This window comes from Sphaerodactylus townsendi, linkage group LG02 (genome assembly GCF_021028975.2).
Source record: "Sphaerodactylus townsendi isolate TG3544 linkage group LG02, MPM_Stown_v2.3, whole genome shotgun sequence".
Lineage (NCBI taxonomy): Eukaryota > Metazoa > Chordata > Lepidosauria > Squamata > Sphaerodactylidae > Sphaerodactylus > Sphaerodactylus townsendi.
The window spans coordinates 71089806-71115035 of NC_059426.1; the positions used below are offsets into that span (position 1 = coordinate 71089806).

The 25230-nt window shown below is 41.8% G+C and overlaps 3 protein-coding genes and 1 long non-coding RNA gene across 10 annotated transcripts; 2 read left to right on the plus strand and 2 right to left on the minus strand.

The window, feature by feature from the left end:
• Positions 1–54: 54 nt before the first annotated feature.
• Positions 55–10068, plus strand: TMX2 (thioredoxin related transmembrane protein 2). Its single transcript, XM_048483556.1, has 8 exons — positions 55–422; positions 1660–1720; positions 3036–3149; positions 3523–3599; positions 4079–4185; positions 7104–7169; positions 7373–7502; positions 8999–10068. The coding sequence occupies exons 1-8, from the start codon at positions 234–236 to the stop codon at positions 9134–9136; spliced, it is 882 nt and encodes a 293-aa protein (XP_048339513.1). The 5' UTR covers positions 55–233; the 3' UTR covers positions 9137–10068.
• On the minus strand, positions 2714–12489 carry LOC125425848. Of its 2 annotated transcripts, XR_007243461.1 has the most exons (3): positions 12381–12489; positions 3384–3718; positions 2714–3192 (listed from the first exon to the last, which is right to left on the minus strand). It is a non-coding gene; the product is annotated as an uncharacterized LOC125425848 (long non-coding RNA). The 2 variants fall into 2 exon arrangements; XR_007243460.1 differs by having other exon boundaries at positions 2714–3718.
• Positions 12490–12522: 33 nt separating this feature from the next.
• Positions 12523–17195, plus strand: SELENOH (selenoprotein H). Of its 6 annotated transcripts, none has more exons than XM_048483562.1 (5): positions 12523–12656; positions 13523–13666; positions 14355–14500; positions 15960–16085; positions 16970–17195. In XM_048483562.1, the coding sequence occupies exons 2-4, from the start codon at positions 13524–13526 to the stop codon at positions 16058–16060; spliced, it is 390 nt and encodes a 129-aa protein (XP_048339519.1). In that variant the 5' UTR covers positions 12523–12656; position 13523; the 3' UTR covers positions 16061–16085; positions 16970–17195. The 6 variants fall into 6 exon arrangements, with proteins under 6 accessions (XP_048339519.1, XP_048339521.1, XP_048339518.1 ...); XM_048483564.1 differs by having other exon boundaries at positions 12525–12656; positions 13520–13666; XM_048483561.1 differs by lacking the exon at positions 12523–12656 and adding an exon at positions 12704–12832.
• Positions 17196–18399: 1204 nt separating this feature from the next.
• Positions 18400–24684, minus strand: BTBD18 (BTB domain containing 18). Its single transcript, XM_048484541.1, has 2 exons — positions 24558–24684; positions 18400–20676 (listed from the first exon to the last, which is right to left on the minus strand). The coding sequence occupies exons 1-2, from the start codon at positions 24682–24684 to the stop codon at positions 18671–18673; spliced, it is 2133 nt and encodes a 710-aa protein (XP_048340498.1). The 3' UTR covers positions 18400–18670.
• Positions 24685–25230: the final 546 nt, after the last annotated feature.

Here is a 25230-nt window from a genome sequence, read left to right on the forward strand (position 1 = left end):
TTATAACGTCAGTATAGGGAGTCAAAAACGCGGATACTCCAAAATCGTGCCCTTGTTTGTGTTCTGAACAGCCAATGGTGGGGTATACAGCTGACCAATACAAACACGTTATGCTTCCTTAGTCCCGCATTTTTTTTAATTGGCTTTGATACTGACCAATGAAATGAAAGCAAGTTAAGACGGTAGATCTTGGAGTCAGTGTCGTGCCGGGGTTCGAACAGTGCGAAGTGAAGATGGCGGTACTGGCGCCTTTGCTGGCTCTGATTTACTCAGTACCTGGGATCTGCCGTTGGCTGGCTCAGCCCTATTATCCGCTATCTGTTCTTCTCTCAGTCGCTTTCCTGCTGGTGCGGAAGGTGCCGCCGTTCTGTCATGGGTTGCCCACCCAGCGGGAAGACGGAAACCCCTGCGACTTCGACTGGGTGAGAATCTTCCCGGCTCCACTATCTCCTCTTTCTTCTCTTTTCTTCCCTGTCGTCAGGCTTCGCACCTTCGCCCTCCAACGTAGCTTCCTTTGGGGTGATGATTGTCATATTTATATTCCGCCTTTTTAAAAACTGAGACTTGAGGTGGATTTCATAGTGCACAGGTGTCAAACTCGCATGATGCTGGCAGGGGATTATGGGAACTGCAGTCCATAACATCTGGAGGGCCGCGAGTTTGACACCTCTGGCATAGTATAAGGGAAATACCATCACCAGGATAAACAATGCAGTAGGATTGCAGTGGCTCTGGCGTGTCTATAAATCCCAGGAGGGCAGTGCAAGAGGGTGGGTGTTCCAGTTCCCTCTTATCTGTGCTTAGAAAGTAGCGGGCTAAAACTTTTTTATTTTAGGCTTGCGGAGCTTTAGAACCCATGTCCCTCTACGAGGATACAAGATCAAGGCTTCCATGTTAACATAGGAGCGACCCCACATCTCATGTCCTACCTGAACTATTGGTGTAGGGTCCCCTCCGCCCCATAGGTTGTCTTGCAACAGCTGTAGATTCTAAATCTTCAGCCTTTTCTGCTTCTGTTTAAGCCGATATTTTAGCCCAGGGGGTCTACCCACCTAGAAGGACAGAAGGAACAAAACCCATCACTAGACAATGGGCTGCTATTAATGTTGCAGAGGTAATCATGGTGTTTGCCATAACAGACTAGAAATGGGGAAACTCACTGTTTCTGCTGTGATTCAGTATTTTTCACCTTTTCTTCTTGCCTGCACTAGGAGCTGTTAATATACTGAACTGTTAACTTGTAAAATAAGTGTTTTAAATAGGAATCCTGTAGCTGCTGGAGAAGTTTATGGTGAAGACATAAGAAGTTTATGGTGAAGATTGTCTGCCCTTTGTCACGTTATCTATGTTGGCTGAAGTCATTTAAGGGTTTAACCTTGCCTTCATAGGCATGTTGCAAAATTCAATTGTCTCTCACTTTATTTGTTGTTTCTGTACACTTCAAGCAATTGCAAAATGTGTTTAATTTTTTTCTACTTGGCACTGACAGTATGATTGAAGAGGAAATGAAATGGAAGTAGTATGGTTAGTAGTGTTTACATGGCATGTATTGAAGTAGATGAGAAGTGTAACATCAGTCTTAAAAGCATTTGGATCTGTTATACTCTTTCTGGGTAGCTCGGGTAGCTCACCTTTTTCTTCTTCTGCCTCCTGCCCTAGCGAGAAGTGGAGATCCTTATGTTTCTAAGCGCCATTGTGATGATGAAGAACCGCAGATCCAGTGAGTTATGCGTGCTTGCCTTACAGTTTTCTGCAGTAAAGCTTTTACTCTTGGAAGGATGGAGATGTTCAGTAAGAAATTGACCACTTTTTGAATAATCAGAAAAAGAACCTACAGGCATTGTTTGCTTAAACTGAAAGCTGTTAGCAAAAGTCACCTGATACTAGCAAATCAGTTTGACTTAAACAAATAGATATGTAGTCTGTCTGATATACAAAGCACTTAAAAAGTCTGAAAGGTTCTTAACTGAATGGCTACAGGGAGATTACCCTGTTCCAAAGTAATTCCATTATAACTATGCATACCTGCTTCAGGAATGACTTCAAACTGTGCTGAGGTTAAAAAATGGGAGCACTCAGAAATCTATAGTATCAGATAACCTTGCCACATCAGAAAAAAAGTTTCAAAGGGAGACTTCAGCTTGTAGTGTTCAGTTACAATTCATATTTAGTTAAGATATTCAGACTTGGTCTGAGTAGATTGAAAAGGGCAGACTCTCTAGAGAGCAGGTTTCTTTTTACAGATTTGTGTGCTATGTCAGCTTGATTTGCTTGCTCCTCTCCAACTGTGAGTGGCCTTCCTGACTGGTTCACTGATTAATTTGAATGAATCTTGTATTCAGTTGAACTCTGCATAAGAATGTGATGTACTGTCTCTTGAATTGCATACTGTCTCTTCCCTCTTGCTGCTGTTCTTCTGTTTGTACCATTGTATGTTTGTCAATTGATATCACTTCATGAATCTGAAGAATTCGACTCTGGCTCACAAAAGATTATGCCACAAATAACAGTACAATTTTATATAGTATTATTCCAGGCTTACTAGAGTTAACAAAGTAACAGCTACTAATCTTGAATCTGTCACTGTTTCTTTTGCTTCATGAAGATGAATATTCAAGATAGGGAAGTCCGGGGGCAAAACTTTTAAGGGCTAAATTCTGATGTGTTATGGGTGGAGTTTAGGTGAGGCAGAGAGATTGAGATGAGAGTTAGATAAGATAAAAGGGTTTTAAAAATCAACAGGAATGAAAGTACAAAATACAAACCTTAGAAAGTTTACATGGTGACTGTTAGCTATAGAGACCTGTTGCAACTTATATTAAACACAAAACAGTAGCATGTAAATAGAATGTACCATTATGTGGTAAAACTCTGACATTTCTTCAAATCATGGACTCTGCAAAGGGAAAGAGAAATCATCCCTAAATTATCAGATTTTGGCTTCAGATATGCACATTTGGGGCCTGTTCAAGTTTCAGGAAGAGCTCCTTGATCCTGTGCTGATGTACATGACAACTTACTTTCTGTTTCTCAAGTTACTGTGGACCAACATGTCGGAAATATCTTCATGTTCAGCAAAGTCGCCAATGTCATCCTTTTCTTCCGCCTTGACATCCGGATGGGACTGCTGTATCTCACTCTCTGCATAGGTAAGATCCTTCAGTGCAGATGGCTGAGATTACACCACATACGCTGGGCCAGAGACAGGAAGAAGACAGATTAAAAACCAGCCTTGCCTCTTAAGAACTTTTGGACTCGTAAATCCTATGAGAGGCAATTATTTGAAATACTACTGAGTTACTGTAGACTGAAGTTCTTTATTTAAATGATTTCATTTTGAAATGTACCCGGTATTTCAATTTGTGAAAGGAAATGTAACTTACTCATCTTAACATCCCACATGAATGCTGTCATCTCTGAAGAGTTTCTGCCAATTGAACAATATCTCTTAAAGAGTCTTCATGAATTGTTGGCACCATTCCAACATGGTGCTAAGCCATGCTTCTGTGTGTACCTTTTCAGTGTTCCTGATGACTTGTAAGCCACCTATATACCTGGGTCCTGAATACATCAAGTATTTCAGTGATAAAACCATAGATGTAAGTATTTCATCTTCCATACAATTCTAAATGTCTCCTCCTCATCTGTTTGGTCTGCACCTTGGCCTGCTTGAGGAAATTGCTGACAGGTCTGCAGAGGAGAGCTTTTCAAAATAAAGCTGAGGAAAGAAAAAGGGTTTTAGTTGGTCATAACAGCAAGGCATCTGCTAAATAAATCTTGCCCTAAGCTACTCCTCCGTCTGACATCACAAAAAGTCTGTTCTTGGAGCAAGCACTCTCCAGCCATGATCGGGCTTATGTATTTGGTACTAATATGCTCCCTATCTATCTTTGTGTAGGGTCTTGATCTGGAGCTACTTTTGCAAGGGTTTGTATGTATATGCAACCACATATGTATTTAGTGTATGAATGGTTGTACCTCATAATAGGTTAACCTATTTTTCAATTTTTACAAATACAGTGTATATCACTGGAGCATGTGGATGGTGACAACTTGATTCCTCTCTCTTCCTCTACAGGAAGAACTAGCACGGGATAAGCGAGTAACCTGGATTGTTGAATTCTTTGCTAACTGGTCTAATGAATGCCAGTCATTTGCTCCCATTTATGCTGACTTGTCTCTCAAGTAAGTGCTTCTTCTCTTTATTAAAGAACTAGAGTAGTCCCACATCATAGCTCTAAGGCCAAGCTGGTGGCCAGTGCCCTGGAATATAAGGCAAGTAATTTATCCCATCCCAATCTGTCCTGGGTGAGAGAGGGTACATGTGGATTTTCTTAATTTGTAAACTGGGGATAGCAGGAATAAAGCCATAAAGACATATAATAATCAGAATTTTAAAAAATCATGAATGCATGTGTCTGGCTGTGCAGGTCAAATTAAAACCAAATTCTTATGTATGTCTCCTCTCATATGGTAGAAAGGCTATTGTACTCAATTAGATATGGAACAAATTATACAGTGGAGAATGACACTGAAACTTTGGTGGCCTCCATGGAAAAGACTGAACGTCTGCTGAAATAGATGATATAGATAGATATTTATTACGGCCTTTTGGCCAGCCAATAGTTTAAAATCAGAGTACATGTGAATACATAGCACTCCACTTATACAAAAATATAATATAAATTAAAATCCATTATAAAATATATTGATAAATAACATTAGCTTCAGGCATTATTACAGTCCTCATCACACAGTGCAGCTCTTTGTCTTAATAAGGAACTACGCTTGTTGTGTACCAATATACAAAATTTAGCTACCTTCTGTGAAATGGCGGAAACACGATCTTCTAATAACATTCTTACAGAATTCGTATCTGAGTTATCTATGAATGGATATACATGACAAGTTAACAATGGTTGGATTAACAGCTCCCTTTCACCTTCATGTAACTTGCAATGCAGTAAGATATGTGACACTGAGTCTACTTCCCCTGAGCCACACACACAGGTTCTCCTGTGCCTTGGAATATTTTGGAATCGTCCCATCAGATTAGCTGACGGGAAGGCATCGAAGCGAGCCCTAGAAAAAGCCCATCGGCTTCTTGCTGATGTTATATCAGATAGATAAGGTGCAGCTGAAATACCTATCCATGATTTTAGTGGTTTATATAGAACAGGTAGCCGGGGAAAATCTGTTTGCATCTCAATGTCAGTAAGACGTTGATGGACCATACCCATTGCTCTGCTGCTTCCAATCTCCAAAAGTTGCATTGGATCAAGACCACACTGTCTAAGTTTTGATATAATCTTTTCTAGCCATCCAGGGTAGGGTGTTGCTGCCAATAATGAAGGCATTAATCCCTGGGGACAGGAAAGCACTTTAAGCCAGTATTTGATGGTTAATTTCCAAAAGATGGTCTCAACTTTGGCCATCCCTGCTTCTTGCCTTAATACCACATTGGCTGTACATTTCGGTGTATTAAACGGTGTATTGGAGATTGGAAGTATCTCAGAAAAATCGATAGGACTCTCTCCAATGGCACAAAATCCAAAATCATTGCCAACAGAGCACCATAGGTCAATTGGGCTAAGGCTTTGGCCTCAAACATTCTAACTGCACTTGGGATGAATCCGTTCCCCTGTGAGCGAAAAAACCTCAAGATTGCCTGTGAACTTCTTTGAGCCGATTGAATAACTGATTGTACATGGGCTGTGGGTTTCCCATTGTATTGGTACACCACTCCTAAATATTTGAAACATTTTGTTTGCTCTATCTGTTGCCCTTTCAGCTGCTATTTAGATCTCTTGAGTTTAGTATTGAAGTGCACTATCTTAGTCTTGGTATAATTGACATTTAACAGTTCTTCTGTGCACTTTTGGTCAAAAATCCTCAGTGCTCTCTTCAGTCCTACCCTACGCTGAAATAGATGAATGCACAACGTATATTATACACAGTTCTTTAGGTATGCTGAAACTGGGGCATCATCGGCTTTCAATGCCTTGATTGTTTCTCTTAAATTTAAATGATGTCAGGTATTGCTACCTTGTTTGTCTCTTAATAAAAGATTTCTACAAATACACAGTAGGAATCAATAAAGAGATGATAATTTATGCTGGGAGCCATGCTGTCATTATCAGGGTTAGCACCAAAGGTGGCTGATATGCCTGAATCATGCTGCAGGGAGTCCTACAGAATGAGTGACACCTCCCTGTAACATTTTCCAGATGGGCAGCATCCTTTGTATCCATTCCCCAGACATCCATTAATTCCATATTTTGATTCTGTCCCTCTGTATCCACCCAATGCTTGCCCAGGGCCCAGCAATGTGCCATATCCTCCTGGTGCATGAATGCTGTTTTTGGCATTTGTCTGGATCAGTATGGCTGTACAACATATTCTCCCATGGAAAGAAATTTTAAATTTAAAGAGAACTAGCTTGGGGAGTAGCTTTACATTTTAGTGAACTCCAACAAGAGCCATGGAATGAAAAGGAAAACGTCTACAGTACAGTCCTGAGCAGAGTTACACACTTCTAAATCCACTGAAGTCAGTGGATTTCTAACAGTGTAAACTCTAGTTACAATTTCACTGTTAGTAGCTGACCAAATAAGTGCCAGTAGCTTATTTGCTGCTTACTGGTTCTGTTTAAAACTCTACAGTCAATTCTACCAGTCCTACCAGACAATTACCTGACTCCTAGACCTTTTATTCTTATGCTGTTACTGAAGGGAGAATTCAGACCTTTATAAACTCTAGGATAAGTACAGGCTGCAAGACACCTTTCTGGAAAATCCTGTGTTATACAATGATGTTGTGTAATTAGTGTAGAAAGTGATTTATATTTTAGGCCTAAGGGGTAATCCTCTTCCCTAGAAATGCTGCATTAGGCCCATCGCAATTTAAGGTTACAGATGCAGGTCTGTAATATAAGACAGTGATTTTGTTGCCTCTCAGTGGGTTAATGCCTACTCAGAGGAGTGACTGAAACAGGAGACAAGGGGGGAATTGCACTGTAATCAGCTGACAATGCACATCTAGGCTTTCAATGTTTCTTTACAACGTTTGCTACATGGTTCTTTACTATTGTTGTATTCCACCAGGTACAACTGCACTGGGCTGTGTTTTGGAAAGGTGGATGTGGGCCGCTACCCTGATGTTGCTACCAGGTGAGATATTCAGAAGCCCTTGCCCTGGGAATCTTCTCAGGAGTGCGATGACTGAGAAGGCAAAAATTGATGTGTCCCTCTGGCTGGCTGTGTGATCTGCAGTACCATGAAGACTCCTTTTCCATGAGTGGGGGCAGACATTAGAGATGGAGTTAGCTATGTGCTTCTTTTATTAATCCCTTGTACCAATTGTCTCTTCCTAGGTACAAAGTCAGCACCTCTCCTCTTACCAAGCAGTTGCCCAGCCTAATCCTTTTTCAGGGAGGGAAGGAGGTGATGCGCCGGCCACAGATTGATAAAAAGGGACGAGCAGTCTCATGGAACTTTTCTGAGGTATTTTATATGCTAGATTTCTAAACCACTTTGCTGTCAAGAAATCCAATGTTGATAACACAAAGTGACATGAGAATTTTAGCATGAATATGTCCTATTAATATTTCCGCTGTGGGATTCTTTCCCAAAATGTAATCCTGACCTGAAGGCGCAGCTGACATCATTGTGGTATCCTTTGTAGCATCATTTCAACGAAGCACTTGACACATGAAGCGAACACCATTAATTGTATTAAAAAGGATTATTACAATACTTGCAGAATAGACAATAACAAGAAATGTATGCTTCAAATATTAAAGTGACTTAAGAATGACAGTTCACATTCAATCACAGTTCAGGTTCAAGACAAGAATCCAGATGTTGTCATGATTCAAAGGATTCTTCAGTATACAGATACCAAGTATCTGTATTGAAAAATTGAATTGAAAAATAAAGTAAACAAAAATATTCTGACCTTTTGTAAAGATTAATATATTTACTACAATAAGGAACAAAGAATGTAAAAGCTAGTTATTTTTTTCCAAATACAATAGAGAAGAATTCTGTAGAACCTTATTGAACATAGTTGCAATTTCAAACATTTCCTTGTTGCTGAACAATGAACTCTTCAATTCTGATACACAAATAAATGTTCCTTATCTACACCCAGCATGAGGGGAGCTACAAAAAATCAATAAATTGAAGTTTAGAAGAGCCTTACTTTTTATATAATTATAAATAAATAAATAAAATTAAAACTTTTTAGTTTTCGTTCATAGATACTCAAGGATCCCATATACCTACATGATACTCTGTTTGGAGATTTCTAATGGCAGCCAGACTGGAAAGCCTAAAGTGAATTTAAAGGGATTGTTATGTGGTAATCAACATAACTTACTGATGCTGTGCTAGTGGTTTTACTGAATGCCACTGAAATTGGAAAAGAACTAGAAAGTATATTGTGTATGTGTGTGTGTGTGTGTGTGTGTGTGTGTGTGTGTGTGTGTGTGTGTGTGTCTGTGTGTGTTTGAAATCCATCACACATAAATACAGGCAAAATTAAGATCACACTAGAAAAGTAAGAGCATGCATAGGGAAAATTATGCATAGGGAAAACTTGCTGTTGTTCCATATTATTGCTCATAGAGGAATATAAGTGAGGTATATAGTTCACAAAATAAGCTAAAGACCAAATGGCATATTCAACTTTAGCCTGTAAATCCATTCTGCCTCCTTGTGCAGCAACAACTTATAGGGATCGCTGTTATTAAAAGGACGTGAAGTAGTTTTTTCAGTGACAAAAACTTGAAAATCAGTACAGTTCATATGTGAGAGTGATGTGCTACTGTACATGTTCTAATAGAGGAGATACTTATACCCACATTAAGCCCCATGAACATGTAAAGTGCTGTACCTCTGAGCCAAAACTCTTCCACACACAGATGCGAGCCTTGCGCTGAACAAATGGAGAAGATATCAGGCTGCCACTAAGCAATGCTGGTTTCTATCTTCCACAGGAGAATGTGATTCGGGAATTCAGCTTGAATGAGCTGTACCAGAGAGCCAAGAAAACATCCAAACAGAGTGAAGAGATCTCTGAGGAGCAACCTGCTGCTACTGAGCTCCTCAACAGAGAGACTAAAAAAGATAAATAGAACCCATTGGACTGGACTGTGCTCCCTTGCCATTTAGTTTCCCATTCTTCATTTCCATCTTAATCCCTGTCATGAGTCACTGGGCAACTGCCTCTATCCAGGAGTGCAGGGAAAAGAATGAGGCTCCGTGCCAATTCTGTTTGCTGCTTCTCTACTTGTGTCCCTTTCACCTGTGATGTTTTGTTTTGTTTCCTGATTTTTTCCTCAGGATGATCTGGGGCATATTTTGAGGAGCAGATTAGAATAGTTAAGATGCAGTATCTCACCTGTCATGGGAATCAGATTATGTTTTGGGGCTTCAGGATGATTAGTTGAAAGATTTTGCAAATGAATAGAGGCATTTTAAAGAAGCAATACTCTGTTGGTGGGGGGGGGGGGGTGCCGAAAAAGGGCCCCTTCTGTTCACCAATGTTGTTAAGAGCTTCCAAATATTGTCCATTTCAACAAATACTTCTGTCAAAACTGACAGTTCATGCCTATTGACTTGCTCTTCTCCAGGGTGATCTCTTTGGCTGAAGAAATACTGAGAAATTTTGTCAATGGTAGGTTTCTACTACTCACTGTCCTCCATGACAGGAAGAGTAGAAATCCTGATTTCGTTTTTTTCCCATCATTTGGGATTTAAATCCTTGAGTGCTGGATGTGGAATGTTAGCTGAGCCTGAACATGCTGCTATGCCAGAGACTAAGTAGCTGCCAAGTCTTAAAGGACCTCCTCTTCTCTGTATCATCTGGTCGGTCAGGGATGTCCTCTACAGGTAGCTGCTTCTTCTGCCTCTAGTATACAATTGTGATTTATAGGGATGTGGCTAATTTTATTTCACTGTTAACATGGGAAGTTTAGTGTTTGTTTTTATCATGCTCACATTTCAGTCTTCTGGTTCTATTAATGATCTTCTATATGTGCCTCTAATAAATTGGGAATGTTGTTTATCAGAGTGCTGCTTTTTTCTGAGTTACAGTACACCTGGTACCTGTGCTGTGTTACACAAATCATGGCTTGGATCATGTGAAACATTTCTGCTGACAGAAGAGGTTTCGGTTTGTCCTGGGACTGATGCCCAGGAACAGCATGAATGAATCACAGCAGGAGCTGGTGATCAGCTGAAATCACCCAGTCCTCTTTTTGTGGAAATCCTCTAAAACACTGCTTCTCAACTGGTGGTATGCATCCCACTGGTGGGTCACAGAAGTAGTCTAGATCAGATGTAGTGATTGTTATAAAAATGTTAAGAATTCCCTTTGTCTAAGCCCATTTCCACTTGCAAGTGTGATCAGCCATCTGTCACAGGTTATCCATCTGTGACCTTTAGGACTCAAGTAGTAACACTGGAAACTTGGCATTTCTCATAAACTCTCATTCCCCCATCCACCAGCAAATGTATTTGATGTACCACTTCCTGAGTTACCACTGGTCTCATGTACTGGCTGACCACTGTATGAAATAGGATGCTAGACTAGATTGACCACTGGTCTTATCTGCCAGGAATTACTGATTTTGCTTCTGCAATGTTTTAAAGGAGACTCCTGCCAGATAAGACCAGTGGTCAATCTAGTCTAGCATCCTATTTCATACAGTGGTCAGCCAGTTACTCTGGAGGGCCAGCAACAGGTCACAAAGGCATTGCCTCCTGACATTTGGTATTCAGAAGATTACTGACTGAACGTGGAGGTTCCCTTTAATAACTGCTGATAGAGCTAACTGCCATGAATCTGACTAATCCTCTTTTAAACTAGGTTATGCCTGTAGCCATCAGTTCATCCTCTGGCAGTTAATTCTGCATTTTAAGCCCTCATTGAGTATAGTAGTATTTCCTTTGGTCTGTCCTGAATCTACTGCCCATCAACCCGAGTTGCAGTATTTTGGGAGAGGATGAAAAAGTTATCTGTTCACGCTATCTACCCCTTGCATTATTTTATCAAGCTCACTCATGTACCCTCTTAGTTGTCTCTTCCAAATGGAAAAGTCCCAGACGCTTCAGCCTTTCCTTAAATGTGCTCCAACACCTTAATCATCTAGGTTGCCCTATTCTGTAATTTTTCCAGGGCTGCAATAACCAGAACTGCAGAGAGTATTCAACATGAGATCTAAACAGGGGCATTATAATATTGGCTGTTCTATTTTCAATCCTAGTAATCCCATCATAAGAGTGTCTTTTTTCACTGCTGTAGCACACTTGGCTGATGTTTTCGTTGAGCTATCCAATATGATCCTCTCCTTCTCTGCAAGTTCAGACTTAGCTGTAAATGATAAATATATCCCAAAGTTTTTAAACAAATATCATTTTCAGCAAAAGTGGGGATTCCTCCCATCCTGGTATGACCCAGATTCTTTGATATAGTGGTAGGAAAGATTGAGAATCTGTTTTCCAACTATCCATGTCAAAAGTCTGCTATCCATGTCAAAATGAAATAGGGATTGATCTTCTGTGGGGGACACCCATTTTTACACCTTTTCCAGATTTCAACTTTTTGTAAGGCTACATCCAGGGTAGGAAAACTGTCCAAACAGAAATCTGGATAAATCTAAGTGACAGTAATTTCATTTATTTTGATTCTGCTGTAGCAAAAGCCTAGGAAATCTATTTTGGTCATGTATAGGAAAGCTCCACATGATGTAGAAATGGAACAGCCTAACCTACTTCACAGGTCGGTTGTCAGAACAAAATGGAGAGAACTATTTTTGCTCATCTGGATCCCCACTGGGGAAACAGGTGGGATAAAATCAAAGTAAATACATCTGATAAAACATGACATACATAAAACAGGATACAAGGCTGAGCCAACAGTAGGTCTAGTGTAGGGCCAGGATTAAGACAGAAGAACAGTGGTTCAGGAAGCCCTCTGAGGCAAGGAGATGGCTAAAAGAAGAAAGCAGACAGTATGGGTCCTAGGAGAAATTTACTAAATGGTACAAGACTAGTATTTCAGCTTAGTAGGTGACAAAACTTGTGACAGTGGGGTACCATCTTTGAGGAAAGAAAATGACAACTACAAATGCATTGTTTTATTCTTTCCAGAATGTGGATTTCAGTTTTTCTCAGAACAATAGCCCCCTCTACTGTAAACATCCTTTGTATTCTGTTATGTGAGTGAAGTAGGTATGAGAGTCGTTAAGAGTAATGAATTGTGAGTCTGTTCGAGCAAAACCACAAAGACGCTACAAACTGTTAAAAACTTGTCACAGTAAATGTGGAGCTTAACGCACTTTAAGCCATTGTAACACATGCCGAAGTCCGTTGTACCTGCATGTCCAGAACCCTCCCCTTCCGGCACGTTTTGCAGTCTGGAGTTCCGATGCTGGGGCTACGTTCCGATTGGCTGCTTCGGCCAGTCGCGCTTTCCTCGGTTCTGGGCTGCGTTGTTTTTTTAAAAAATAAATAAAGAGCGTAGAACGTGTAGGAGGGTGGGCGAAACCATTTTTTAAAGGGGGTTTACCAGTTGTTGTAAAACGGTGACTATTAATCAGACCGTCTGGACAGCAGCGGCTGAATGTCCACAAGGCTCATCTGCTTCTGAAGGTAGCGTTTCCAGACGTCTGCGTGGTTATTTGCATTGTTATTTTCATTGATTCTTTCCGCGCGTGAATGGTTGAAACCGCGGTCGCATTTCCTTTCTTAGCCTGAGGATGTAACTGCACGTGGCTCGTGCTTTGCTTAAAAAAAAAAAAAAAAAAACACCACCGCGGACGAAACAGGTAATGTATGTTCGCTCTATGAAAGGCTTTGTAATTGCGGAGACCGTATTTGCCGTCTTAACAGTCTTAAGTGTTGGCGACGGAAGAACAACACCGACGTGCTCCTGAGACTATGCTGTGTGTTGTTTTACTGCACCCCTGTTATTCTTTCTCGCTCATGTTCTATTAAGTCGACCCTTAAGCCTTTCTTCCAGTATCGTTGCACCTTTTAGAAGCCGTCATTATTTATCTTCTATATGGGCTGCTTTTATTGCCTCCTGTTTTCTTCTTCCTGCTCTTCGTAGGCACCAGCATGCTAAATCCGAGGACAGCATTTGAGACGGGTTTGATCATAACAGTCTCAAGGAACTTGTTTTAAGATTCGCCATCTAAAGTTAAAATTAACTGACTGGTGGGGAAATTCTACAGATCTCGCACTTCCTGCCTGAAAAGTTCTATGTAAATGAACAGATGAGACCTGTATTTGCAAAAGGATATGTGATTGATCAGGCGGAACCATCCCCAGTGCCTTCCCTGTGATTTCTTCCTTTGTTAATTTCTGACTAGCTGATTAATCTGACACACACACTCCCCGAAATTCTTCCATGGCTTTTCATACCTTATTCTGAATTGTTATGCCTTTCAGCTGAGGAAACAACCCATGAAATATTGTTTGCCTTATCCTCGCCTTGGCTTTTGTTCTTTAAGTAGAATGCCCCCTAAAGGGCGGAAGAGGAAGGCAGCTGCCCCTGCAGTAAAAGCTGCAGAGTCCAGTGAGTTGGAAGAAAAGGGGATTGACCAGTCAACCAAGAAACTGAAGGAGGGATCAAGCCATTATGTGGTCATTGAACACTGGTGAGTGTTTTTATATCTTTAGTGGGGTGGACCCACCAGGGTTAGTGTGTCAGGTTAGATTCTGGAAGAACTAGATTTGAATACCCCTCTGCCATTGAAGTTTACTGAGAAACTTTGGACTGGTCACACACACTCAGCCTGACCTACGTGATAAGATTATGTTAAGGATAAAATGGAGAAGGAGAAAATATTGTGAGCCACTTTGGGTTCCTCTGGGGAGAAAAGGGAGGGTATAAATGAAATAAATTGCTGCAAAGGGGATATTTTAACTGTGGGAAGGACTCTGGAGTACAAAAATGCTGCGTACTGTTTGCACCTACAGATAAAAGTATGCTTTTTCCCCCTTTCCAGTGAACAAAAAAAATGACACTTGGCCTTTCCTAATTGCCGTAGCTAAATACACATAATTCATAGGATTTTTCATAATAGATGAAAGATTATGTGTGCTATTGAACTGGAGAGTTCCTTCCATTCTCTCAAGATACCATAGGAAATAAAGAGAAATATAAGCTCTTTTCTGGGCAGTGAGCTGGAGGTATGGTAAGAAACACTCTTAACTGGGGCTAAAGGAGACCTGCCTCCTAGGCATCCAGACCATTGAGATATTTTTGGTTTTGAAAAACTGTCAGGTAATGTTTGGGGTTGTCTGTGAATTGGGAAAAATAAAATGCTCCTTTTTTCCCTGCAGTAAAAGCTGACGGGTGTATGGGCGCCATGCTGATGCTGTGGGCCAGGCCCTGCGCCAGGCCTTTCCTGATCTCACAGTGGAAATCAATCCTGAAAAGCCCCGCAGAAATAGCTTTGAGGTGGTCCTGTTGAAAAAGGATGGCACCAGTAAGTGATCTCTCTACAGGAGGCTTGCCAGTGGGAGGACTGCTGTGGGGATTAATCTCTCTAGAATGTGTGTAACCAGGCTCCCACCAATCCGCTGGTGAACAGAATGCTCAGAAACACAAATCCCTAGAGCTCTAATCTGAGCTATAGCCTGGAAAAACACCAGCAGGAGCCAAGCTATGAGAGGGGCTCCTGCTTTGACACTGAACACTGACTCTTATTCCAGAGGGCTTGGGGAGGACTGTTAGTGAAGTCCTGGAGCCTGTTAGAAGACTGGCCCAAAGACAGGTAGATTGTCCATTTTAAGGGTCTCTTCAGCTGTTGGGATGTTGTGTAAGGGCAGCAGTTTGTGTTCATTGCTAAGGTTTGATATAGGGGGAAAGCAGCTGCCTTTTTACAAGATTATGAATATTACATTTTAAACTTTTGGAATATGTATTTTATTTCCACATGATGAGTGTTCTGGAATAACAACTGCTCCTTTGCCAGGCTTGTTAGCCTTTTGGGAGACAGAATCTTGCCTGACAAAAGAAATCAGAGACTGTGACTCTACAGAGATGAACCTCAAGGTGACCCCAGCAGAAAGTTTTACCTGCTGCAGTAGCCATCTCTACAGGGACAGACCCTTCTGTGCCATTTCTCACTGCTGGCTGTTCTCCTTCCTGTTTTTATTTACAACATCTAAGCCCATCTTTCTCCCAACAACTAGGATCTGATGTGTGTTACAGAATTAAAATACTCAGTATCAATCCAAACAAACATTATCAAAAACACTATTGAAGATAATTCAGTGTTATGACTCTTCCAAAATGCTGTCAGGATGGAGGTCCACTGTTTGAGGAGTAGATTCCATAAAACAGGAGTAGCCACTGAGAGAACCAATAGATGGGTGGCAGCTGCCTGAACCAGGGTGGTGTGGCAGGAAAGGGAAAACCAAACAATGCTGCTGTGCAGCATGAAGATACTATCTGGGTTTTTAATTGCCCTGAATCAGAACAAGGTCTGCTGGAGGGTGAGTGGACAGATACTACTGGCAGAGCTTGGACAAGAATTCTTCAGAGGCAGTTTTTAAAACTAGCAGCTGTTAATTGCTTTGACTTTTCTGATCATGTGGAGGCTTTGTTAATTGACTTAATTGGAAACAGGGCACAATAGTGTCTGGTCTGCCCTAGTATGGTGGATCTTTGATTCAGTAGTCATAATCCAGTCACCAGATCTCTAGAATCCACTGTTCACTTCACATGCTTCCAGAGTCATTTTCTAGAAATGACTCCTGCTAAGGGAGAAAAATGGGAAATCCATTGTTCAGGTGTCTGCTATTGATGGCTTCCCTTTGTGGAGAGCTGGCTGCTTACAAGAATTTGGCAGCAGGAACTGACTTCTTGATATGCTTGTGGTTTGTTTCCAGTAATATAAGTAAAATGTTGCTGGTAATTGGCTTCTGCCCTTTTTGATTTAGAAGAAGAGTTATGGAGCGGCCTTAAGAAGGGACCACCACGTAAGCTGAAGTTCCCAGAACCGAACGATGTGGTTGAAAGTCTGAAGGGAAGCTTTGAATAAAGTGAACTGAGCAGGATGGCCAAAGGTAAGCGCTATGCAACAAAGTAATTTATTCTAAGAAAATGGGGGACAGGACTATCTTACTGATGCACTCCAAAAACCAATTTACTGTTTCAGATTTTTACTACTTAACTGGCCAAGACACAGACCAGGCTACATAGTCTGTTTTTTACTGCTTCTCTTCCTCAAAGGAATCTTGTGAATTGCACAAAGCAGATACGGTGTAAGAGGCCTTTGGGAGAAAGCAAAGTAACTGTTTCATGTCTCTACAAGTAGAAACCCATCACTAATTCACCCTCAACTGTAAGGATGGGCCCTGCATTCCTCCAATTAACTACATATTGGTCTATGTGATTTAGACAGTAGTGTGTCCCAGGCTCACTTGTAGGATTGGAAATAGTTCAGGATTGAATGAGTCACATATGTTAAAAGGCTCAAGACTAGTATGTCTTGACCAGTGGTTCCCAACAAGGTGCCAGGGATGCTGTGGCACCCACCAGCACTTTTTCTGATGCCTGTCAAGTATTCTTAGGAAGTGTGCAGGGCCAGTTAGGGATTTTGACCAGCAAGGCTTCTCATTGGCTGCACTGTGCTACTGAAGTTAAGTTGTGGCAATCATTTTGTGATTAGATCTGCCTTCTTTGGCAGCCATTTTGATGCCGCACCCACCATGCTGTATCAGGACACTCCGATCCGTAATCTAGATGACTACCAGGCCTTGATGGTAGCACCTCAGTTTTTAGAGAAGTACCCCTGATTGAACCCTTCGTAGTTTTCTGCCACCATCTTGATTTATCTATAATCTGTCCCAGGACCCAGGCAAGCCGATGCTGGGCACCAGGTGGGAGGTGTGTTAGATGTTTATCAAGAAAACTAGATCTTTTGCTAATGATTATTTTGTCCCCATAGGACATCTACTGAATTGTTCATCCCTTGTGAACTGGAGCATTTATGATGGGATATGACCAAGTGGGGTAAACTGCAAAAACCTCAGTCATTTCTTTGAAATGGTTGCTCTTCCTTCACAAGCAAAATCTGCCAGAAAGAGCTGCCTCTTCCCACTTCCATGGCTTTTTGCTTTGTTTATCTGAAATACTTGAGAAACTTTCAATAAAGTTCAACATGGTAATAATAACTGATTGTTCAAGTTAAATTCTATTTAGTGGCACAAGGGGTTGGTCCAGGTTTGCATACGGGTTTTATGCAACTTCCAACATGGTTTTCTGGATCAATATCAAGCAGGTCTTGTCTTTCTTAGAAAAAGGCAAATCTTTCCTGCCATGTGGGATTTGATCACCAAAGTATGAGCTTCTGGAAAAAGCAAGTAGTATGCAAAAGATAGACTGAAGTTTACTTTTTCCTCCTGCCCAAAGCTCTAGTAGGAAAGGCATTTTAAACCAGTTCTGGGGACCATTCTTAGTGGAGAAATGGGAGTGGGTGGGTTTTGACTCCCCCCCCCCCATATATTTTTGCTATTAAATTACATCACTTCTCTCTATTATGTATAGTTTTGGCTTTTAAACTCCAATAGAAACTAAAAGCATTTGGTACAGGATGATAGAGATACAGGTCTCTTTGCAGAAGCTGTGAATACAAGGAAGATGGTTTCAATGTAAAAGTTATTTTACTTTGAACAAACCACAACTCAACATTTATTCCACTCTTTGTGCCATCTGCTCTTCAGAATGTTCTTAGATCCATACATTGAGAGCTTTAGCATTTGGTACAGGATCATGGAGATACAGGTCTCTCTGCAGAAGCTGTGAATACAAGGAAGATGGTTTCAATGTAAAAAAGAAATTTAACACTCAACCTCTGGAGCACCTTTTCTAGACAAAATAAGAAAACGAGCAACAACTTATTGGATCAGCCTGTGAATAAAATAGGACAGCTGTCCAATATTCATGTAATTAGCAGTGGACAGTTCTGACTGAAATACTGGAAAACTAAAGAGTTTTGATTAGGGTGCAAACCATGATGCAAAAGGAGATAACCTACCTAAATATATATATATGCCAATCTATACTACTACTGTTTGCCGCTGTAGAAGAGAATAAGTACCACTGATGGAAGAAACATCTTTCAGAAGGGGCCTCAATATTTCCAGATAAGCAGCTCCTTACTTGAAATGCTTTTGAATTTCGACAGAACAATCAAAGCAGCTATTGGAGAAATGTAGCAGACGACAACCTTAACCACCAGAGTAATCTCTAAAGTGGAACTTTTTGGGAACAGGAAAAGGCAGAGTATGGTCACAGCTGCTGTGGTAATATACCCACCCCCCACAACCACCATGTAGGAAATTTAACATACATCTGACTTGCTGTCTCAGTGCAATGATCTGTCCTGCAATTATATCACTTTCTCCGATAGAGGCCAATTGTAGAATCCCAGGGTAACAGGCAGTGAAAGGTGGTGTTATGCCTGACAATCTCCCCTCAACATTTCTGAGGAAGTACAAAAAAATTCCACTTACATTAGAATCTAAAACTAGTACCTAAACACTAAGTGTGGCTTTTAAATCACAAGCCTACTACAACTTGTCCCATAATGTAGGGATTAATGGTAAGCCACCACACATCACTGCATCTGTCCGCAGGCCCGCACTCACTAATTCACAACATCCACCTCGTTTTCAGACACTGGAGAGGAATCTGGCCTGACGCACTCGCTATAAAGGAAGAACTCCTCTACCCCACCAACATCTATCTCATCTTCTTCTAAGATGGTCAACAGGGGAGGCAGCTTACAGTCCAGGTGATGCTGCACAGCTTGATGCTTTGTTTCTGCACCTGAGGTTGTCTCTTCACAGAAGGGAAGCCCTTGCTTCTCAGGACTGGGCAAGAAGGCAGTAAGGCTCATAGCCCCATTTTCCAACACAGGCAACTGAAGATGGCCTGTCCAACTTTCCTCTTCAGGAGACGTAAGGCTGCACAAAGGAAAGCAATCATTACTGGACAGAGATGTCACAAGTGGAAGGCAACCATTAGCACAGTTCAGAAAGGGAGCTCCATTTGTCAAGCCACAAGTTCCATTGCTGACTGTGGAAGCAGAACACCCTTCCTGTCCTTGCAAGGGATTATTTTCTGCCTCAGTCCACTGTGGGGAAACTGCCACCTCTGCTGGATACCAGTGTTTTTCCTCAGATCCAGTATTTTCTAGTGAAGGGTTACTGGCTGTTGGTGCAGGGCTTGATGTAGGAACACTCTGTGGAACAGTGGTGTCTTTGGATTCCCTAACAGCAGCAGCATCATCTGCCAGAAGGTAATCCAGCATGTGTTCCAGCTCCCCAGCAGCAGCCAGGTTGTCATATTGTTCACCCTCAGCCAATTGGTCTAGCATGAATAGCTGGTATGAATCCCCACCGACGCAATCTCCATCAACTGAGGTCACAGCATCCCCAACCTCTCCTAAGGGGGTCCTCTCTGTGAGAGAGGGACTCTCTGCTTTTACAGGCAGAAGTGCGGTGGAGCTTGCATGGCATTGCGTGGCTGTTACCTCTTGCTTAGGATGTTTGGGTTGGGGCAGGGAGCCCTCCTCTGCCGAAGCACACACAGACCCTGCAGCTCTCATGGGCTGTGTAGCAGATGTTTTCTGTACCACCTCCCAGCAGCTGCAATTGATCACCTTCCGAAGCATCATTCGGCCAACCTGCCCAGCCTCCTGGGTGGGGTTTAAGCTTAGAGCTGTCTCACTGGAGCTGCGCTTTCTACCTTTAGTAGCCTTTGGAAGCAGTGGTGGACTCAAGAAGTCATGCAAATGGCTAACCACTTTGGCTTCTTTGGTCTCAATCTTCAAAGTAGGACTTTTCTTACGCCAGAAGCGCCTACTGGACTTTGAGATTTTGCTGGAAACAGGAACACTATGGTCTTCAGTGGTGCACGGCAAAGTCAACGAGGAGAGTTGTGAACGGCTGAGCTTGATCTTTTTTGACTCTTGCAAGCCAACCACAGCTTGCTCATCTCTGGATCTGGCCTGCACTTGGTGCAGATTACTAATTTCTTCATTGCCCAGATTATTCCTTATAGTGCCTGCAAGACGTTTTTTAGCTTTCGTTGTTAGGAACTCTGCCATAGCACAGGAGTCTGCAGACATCTGGTGTTTGCTTTCGCTCTTAATTACTATTTCTTTCTTTAAAGTCCGTTTCTGACCAGTATTGCTATTGTTACCTGTTCCCTTGGTGAATGGAAGCTGTGCTGCTGTATGCTGCTTTCTCGCAAGTGGGTGGGATGTCAGGCAGTGTCCACCAGAGGCAGGAGAAGACTGCATCAGATGGCCCTCTGGAATGGATACTGGACTGGACAACTGTAGGCACTCCCGGTTTAAACGACGGCCCAGTGCCTTTTTTACCAGCTTTCCTCCCTCTAACTGTAGAGACTCTAGCTCCGACACCTGAAGCTGCTGGGCAGCTGCAAGAACATCCTGGGCTTCTTCCCGGGACACCTCCATCTCAGAGGTATAGAGGAAATCTACTAGTTTACGCAGTGGCCCAATTTTCAGCCCCCGGAGCTCCAGCACAACCTTATGTCCCTTGGGAGGCATCTCACGCTCCAAACGCTCTGTGAAGAAGGGGCTGCAAGCTGACAGGATACAACAGTGTGCAGGAACAGCTTCTCCTGTAAACAACATAATTATTAGCCGGTATTGTATCAGCAAATAACCCCAGATGTACTGCTACCTCTAAAACTCCTCTTGACAAAGGATGTTCCTCAGGACCTGGCTGTCAGGTGCTCTGGCCCCCAATATACTATTTCCTTGGGATTTCTCAAGTGCTAATTTTCTTTTCCAAGCAGCAAGCAACTCCTTTTGTTAATATGCAGAGATGTATAGTTTAATTTTCCTTCCACATAAACACATAATTTCAGACAGTTGTTTTATAATGTATGCAGATACAAAGCTCAGTTACGTAGACTTATTTGCTCCCATTACTCCTTCTGCACCTACTATAATTAAAATATAATTCTAAAAATATTAGTTTATCTCATCCCACCTTACCTACACCCATCCCCCCCAGCCTAATTTTGAGGAATCTCTAGTGCTAACGAAAATGGTACAGGAGGGCCTAAAATTATTCAAAGAATGTACTTGTACAGATACACTTTTCTTTGAGGTAAATATGCTTTGATTTGTTTAAGTAGAATCAGCTAATGAAAAACACTCCAATCTGTGTTCCTGTATCATTCCAACAGGAATCCAAAGCCACTTACTTCAATTTATATCCTCACAACCACTCTGAGATAGGCTGAGAATGGAAACTTGCCATGAGGGTTCCTTCTCACTTGGCGGTGAGGAGGGTATCTTAGAAGCTTGGGTGTTTCCCATTGGCTGCTCAGGGAAGCAGGACTAAAACTCTCTACTTCCTGTCCTCCTATCAGGAACTTGTGAACCGGTTTAAATTCTTTCCAAGCTAACAAACAGGACAGAAGGACCAAGGTAGGACATAGAACAGACATACACAGTAACCATAAGAAAAAGTGTTGAGGGAGAAGATAAGTGAAGTAATTCCCCTCCTTAGGTATTTCCAAACAAGTAACAATTAATCTAACCTCTAGAACTGTGCTGAAGTATTTTATGGGTGTTTTTTGGTTTAGTCAGCTCCATGTACTTTGTTCTTTGCCTTTAAGAGCCTGTATCATTTTTTTCTTTCAGCGCAAATCTGTTGAAGCAGATAATATCTTGAGGTCTTGGATTGTTATTGTTAAAGGTTTTTAATCCTATAGACCTATGGACCCCTTCAAAGTCAGCTACCAGGAGTATCTGGTAATTAGAAAGATAACTATTCAGCCATGAATTCAGTCAGACAATCTTTTCCTTCCTGATCCTCCATTTCACAAATGCAAATATGATTACTTTACCTGTTCTGTAATTCCATCAATTTATTCTTTATCAACACATTTTCACTTTCCAAATCTGTTAATTTCCTTGTCATAATTGTCAAGGCACCCTTGTTAGTTGATGCTAAATTAAAAGCTTCTACAGTGGTTATTTCAAATTCTTCCAATTTTTCCATTAAATCACTTGATTTAGAGTCAAGTAAAGTGCCCATGTCTTTCAAGATATCCTCTTTAGCAGAGTTAACTGCCAATTTTAAATCTCTTCTCCATACCTTCTTTGTAACATCAAGTTCTTGTTCTGAAATGTCAAACTTACACTCTGAAAGAATCAGAGTCAGGTGTCGCCATTTTTCCTTACTTAACTGTATCAGCTCCCAGATGAGCTGTAAATATACTTCAAAAGAAAGATATGACAAAAATCACAACTGGTCTTAACAAAAATCAAAGTAATTTCACTGCCAGCTATAGTAATTAATTCCAATTTTATGGCTAGGGAGAATTCATTTTAAAGCTTTTCTCCATCAATCCACCTGCAGCTCTTGGAAGCCATGTGCTTCCTCACAGCACCATGGCTATGCCCCCCTTCATGGACATGTCTGGATGCAAAATCTGCTTTCCTCTCTAGCAAATCCTCTATGGATCCCATGCCATCTTCTGAAAGAAGGTCTGTGGATTGGAAAGCTGCTACAGAGGCTTCTACCAAGAGGACCATCAGCATTTCTGTAGCATGAGGTGCTAAGGAGTAAAATATTTTAGTGATGTTGTGGAACTATTTGCTAATGCTGTTTCCCATTCTGCCCATACCAGCCTTTCAAAATAGGATGGAACAGATTTATCTGAGGAGGGTAACCTCAGGAAAGACTTCTTAATACATTTTGGCCTGGATCTGCCCTCTTTGTCCAACTCAGGATCCTCAGAGAGGTCTAGTCTTAAGCCAGAAGAAACTGATAGCCATTTCCATTAAACCATCTGGCTGGATGTTCTGGTATGGTTGGCTCCTAATCAAAGGAAGTTGGCTCCTAATCAAATGGCAGTCACACAGTTGCACACAGTGAACAATTCCCTTCCTCTTTCTCCTCATATGGAAGATGGTGTTGGATTTCCCTAGAGGTAGCCCAGAGTGGGCACCTGAGTAGGAGGCCTTTCTGGCTGCGTTAGTGGATCACTGCCTGGTGTTTTCCCCTGGGTTAATGATCTGACTCTTCTCAGTATGGTTAGGAGACCTTGGAAGGAAGTGATGAGGCTGGTCAAGAAGGTAGCTGGAGATGCTGCAACTCCTCCTTTAGGGACTGTTTTACTATTTCAGAAATCTCAGGCCTTAGAAGTTTGCCCTCCAACAACCACCAGAGGGGGTGGGGTGATATGATATTACCTCAGAAGCCTTTGTTCTTCAATATCTGTATTGAGCCTGCCATTGTTGCCACCTTGGGCCAAACTGCAGCCATTTAAATCTTTTCTGAAGGGGGAGCCCTTTTCAGGTCTTTTTCTAATGGCGCGTTCAGCTGCTTTCTTTTTGTCAGCTGAGAAGTAGGAGTCCATCGTTACTTCTCTGATGGCTTCTGAGCTGCAAGATTCATTGTCTCCCTGCTGTATCAAGAACACCAGATGCAGGCCTGCATCCTCATCAGAGGAAAAGTCATCTCGGCTTCCTGCATGGTGCTCCATGGTGTTCTCCATTAATTTGGCGGGGGTGGGGGTGGGGGGGCACGAAGGACGGAAGAGGAAAGCATCAAAAAGGCAAAGCAAAAACTAACAAACTCAGCAGCTGAAAAAAAGGAGGAAAGTTGCAGTTGGTAAGGCAAAGGATTAAGGAAATAGTTAAGGCAAGAAAGAGGTTATTATAAGAAAAAAGTGGACAGGGGAAATTCAGCTGCTGCATAAGACTACCAGGAGCTGCCCTCCCTTTGCGAGGCAGGAATGAAGCGGGTATACAAGTTCCTCCCTGGAGGGCAAGGAAGTAGAACATTTCAGTCCTGCCTCTTGAGCAGCCAGTGGGAAACACCTAAGCTTCCAAGAACCCTCCCAAGTTCAACCAGCAAGTTTCCATAGCAGATTAGAGAACGCACCTGGATCACGTCACCACACTGGCTCTTAAATGTTCGGAGATCTATGGAGATTGTGCTAACCTGGGCTTTCTAAGACTGAGCTACTTCAGCCATATGTAGAGCATAATGTAAAAAATGAGAGGTAGCATGGGAGCATGGAAGTTGCACTCTTTCCCTTTCAAGCCCTTCCCATTCATATGAGAGGATTTAGTGCAGGCTGTACTTACTCAATAATGAGAAAAAGGTACTCTGAACATGCTCAGAGGCTATTTTAATACTTTAAAAGTGTGAAGGCTAAGCCATGGAGCTGAAAACAAACTGGGGGCTAAGCCCCAACAAAAGGGTACACACCTATTCCTATTGAAAGACACATCTCTTACCACCATGAATTAAAGATACTTTTGGAACCTATGCAATCAAGCTACCAGTTAGGACTAGAACAACACTTGACATTGTTAGGAGCCAATATTAAAATTCTAGCCATGAGCCTTTTGTATATTTTAATATTTAGAATTCACAGACCCACCACAGAGATTCTATGTACCCAAGAGATGTGTCATCAAACTTTTCCCATCAAAGCATCCTTTCCCTATTTCTTTTCCGTTGTAAGATGATTACCTTCTGCCTGAAGGACAACATCACAAAATAAGTCAGCCCTCTGCTGGCGATGGAGCTGCAGGAACACCATCCGGAGAAGACGGGAATTCCGATACAGAATCTTGGGATTTGCAGCTGGGGAGTCCATGGTATAAGAACTTCCCTGTCTTTGTTAAGCATCAGATTTCTGCAAACACAGAGCTAAGAATGTAATTACCATTCTATACAAGTAGTGCTCTTCACAGAGTATTCATAGTAACTAGCCTCCAGCTACCAGACATGAGAAAGATGCATGCAAGTTTTCTTTCATCTGACTGCCAAAACACTTTAATTTGACCTGCTTGTACTACTCCACAGTACACATGACCCTGGAGAGTTATTTTAGTTTTACCTCAGTGAATAAGTATAGAATGGCATGGTTAAAAACACAAGAACTTGTGATTTGCCAAGCAGTATCTGTACTTCCCAGTTGAATCAAGTAATAATATTTGGAACTCTTCCCTTGCCATACAGACATATCAGATCTCAAGCATTCAAGTAGGTGATTTCAGTCAGGAGCAGAAATCTTGCCTCTAAATACCCCTTACAACCAACACAGAACAGTAGAAAAAACAGTCAGCTTAAAAATCAAAATTGGTAGACTTAAAGTCAAAAAGAATCTATTCAGGTTGTAAACCCAGAACTGTCTACATAG

Coding starts and splice junctions, on each gene's coding strand:
- TMX2 (XM_048483556.1), top strand. CDS start 234: ATGGCGGTACTGGCGCCTTTGCTGGCTCTGATTTACTCAGTACCTGGG. Junction 423..1,659: donor ACCCCTGCGACTTCGACTGG/GTGAGAATCTTC, acceptor CTCCTGCCCTAG/CGAGAAGTGGAGATCCTTAT. Junction 3,600..4,078: donor TCAGTGATAAAACCATAGAT/GTAAGTATTTCA, acceptor CTTCCTCTACAG/GAAGAACTAGCACGGGATAA.
- BTBD18 (XM_048484541.1), bottom strand. CDS start 24,684: ATGGACTCCCCAGCTGCAAATCCCAAGATTCTGTATCGGAATTCCCGT. Junction 20,677..24,557: donor TGTTGTCCTTCAGGCAGAAG/GTAATCATCTTA, acceptor TGTTGTTTACAG/GAGAAGCTGTTCCTGCACAC.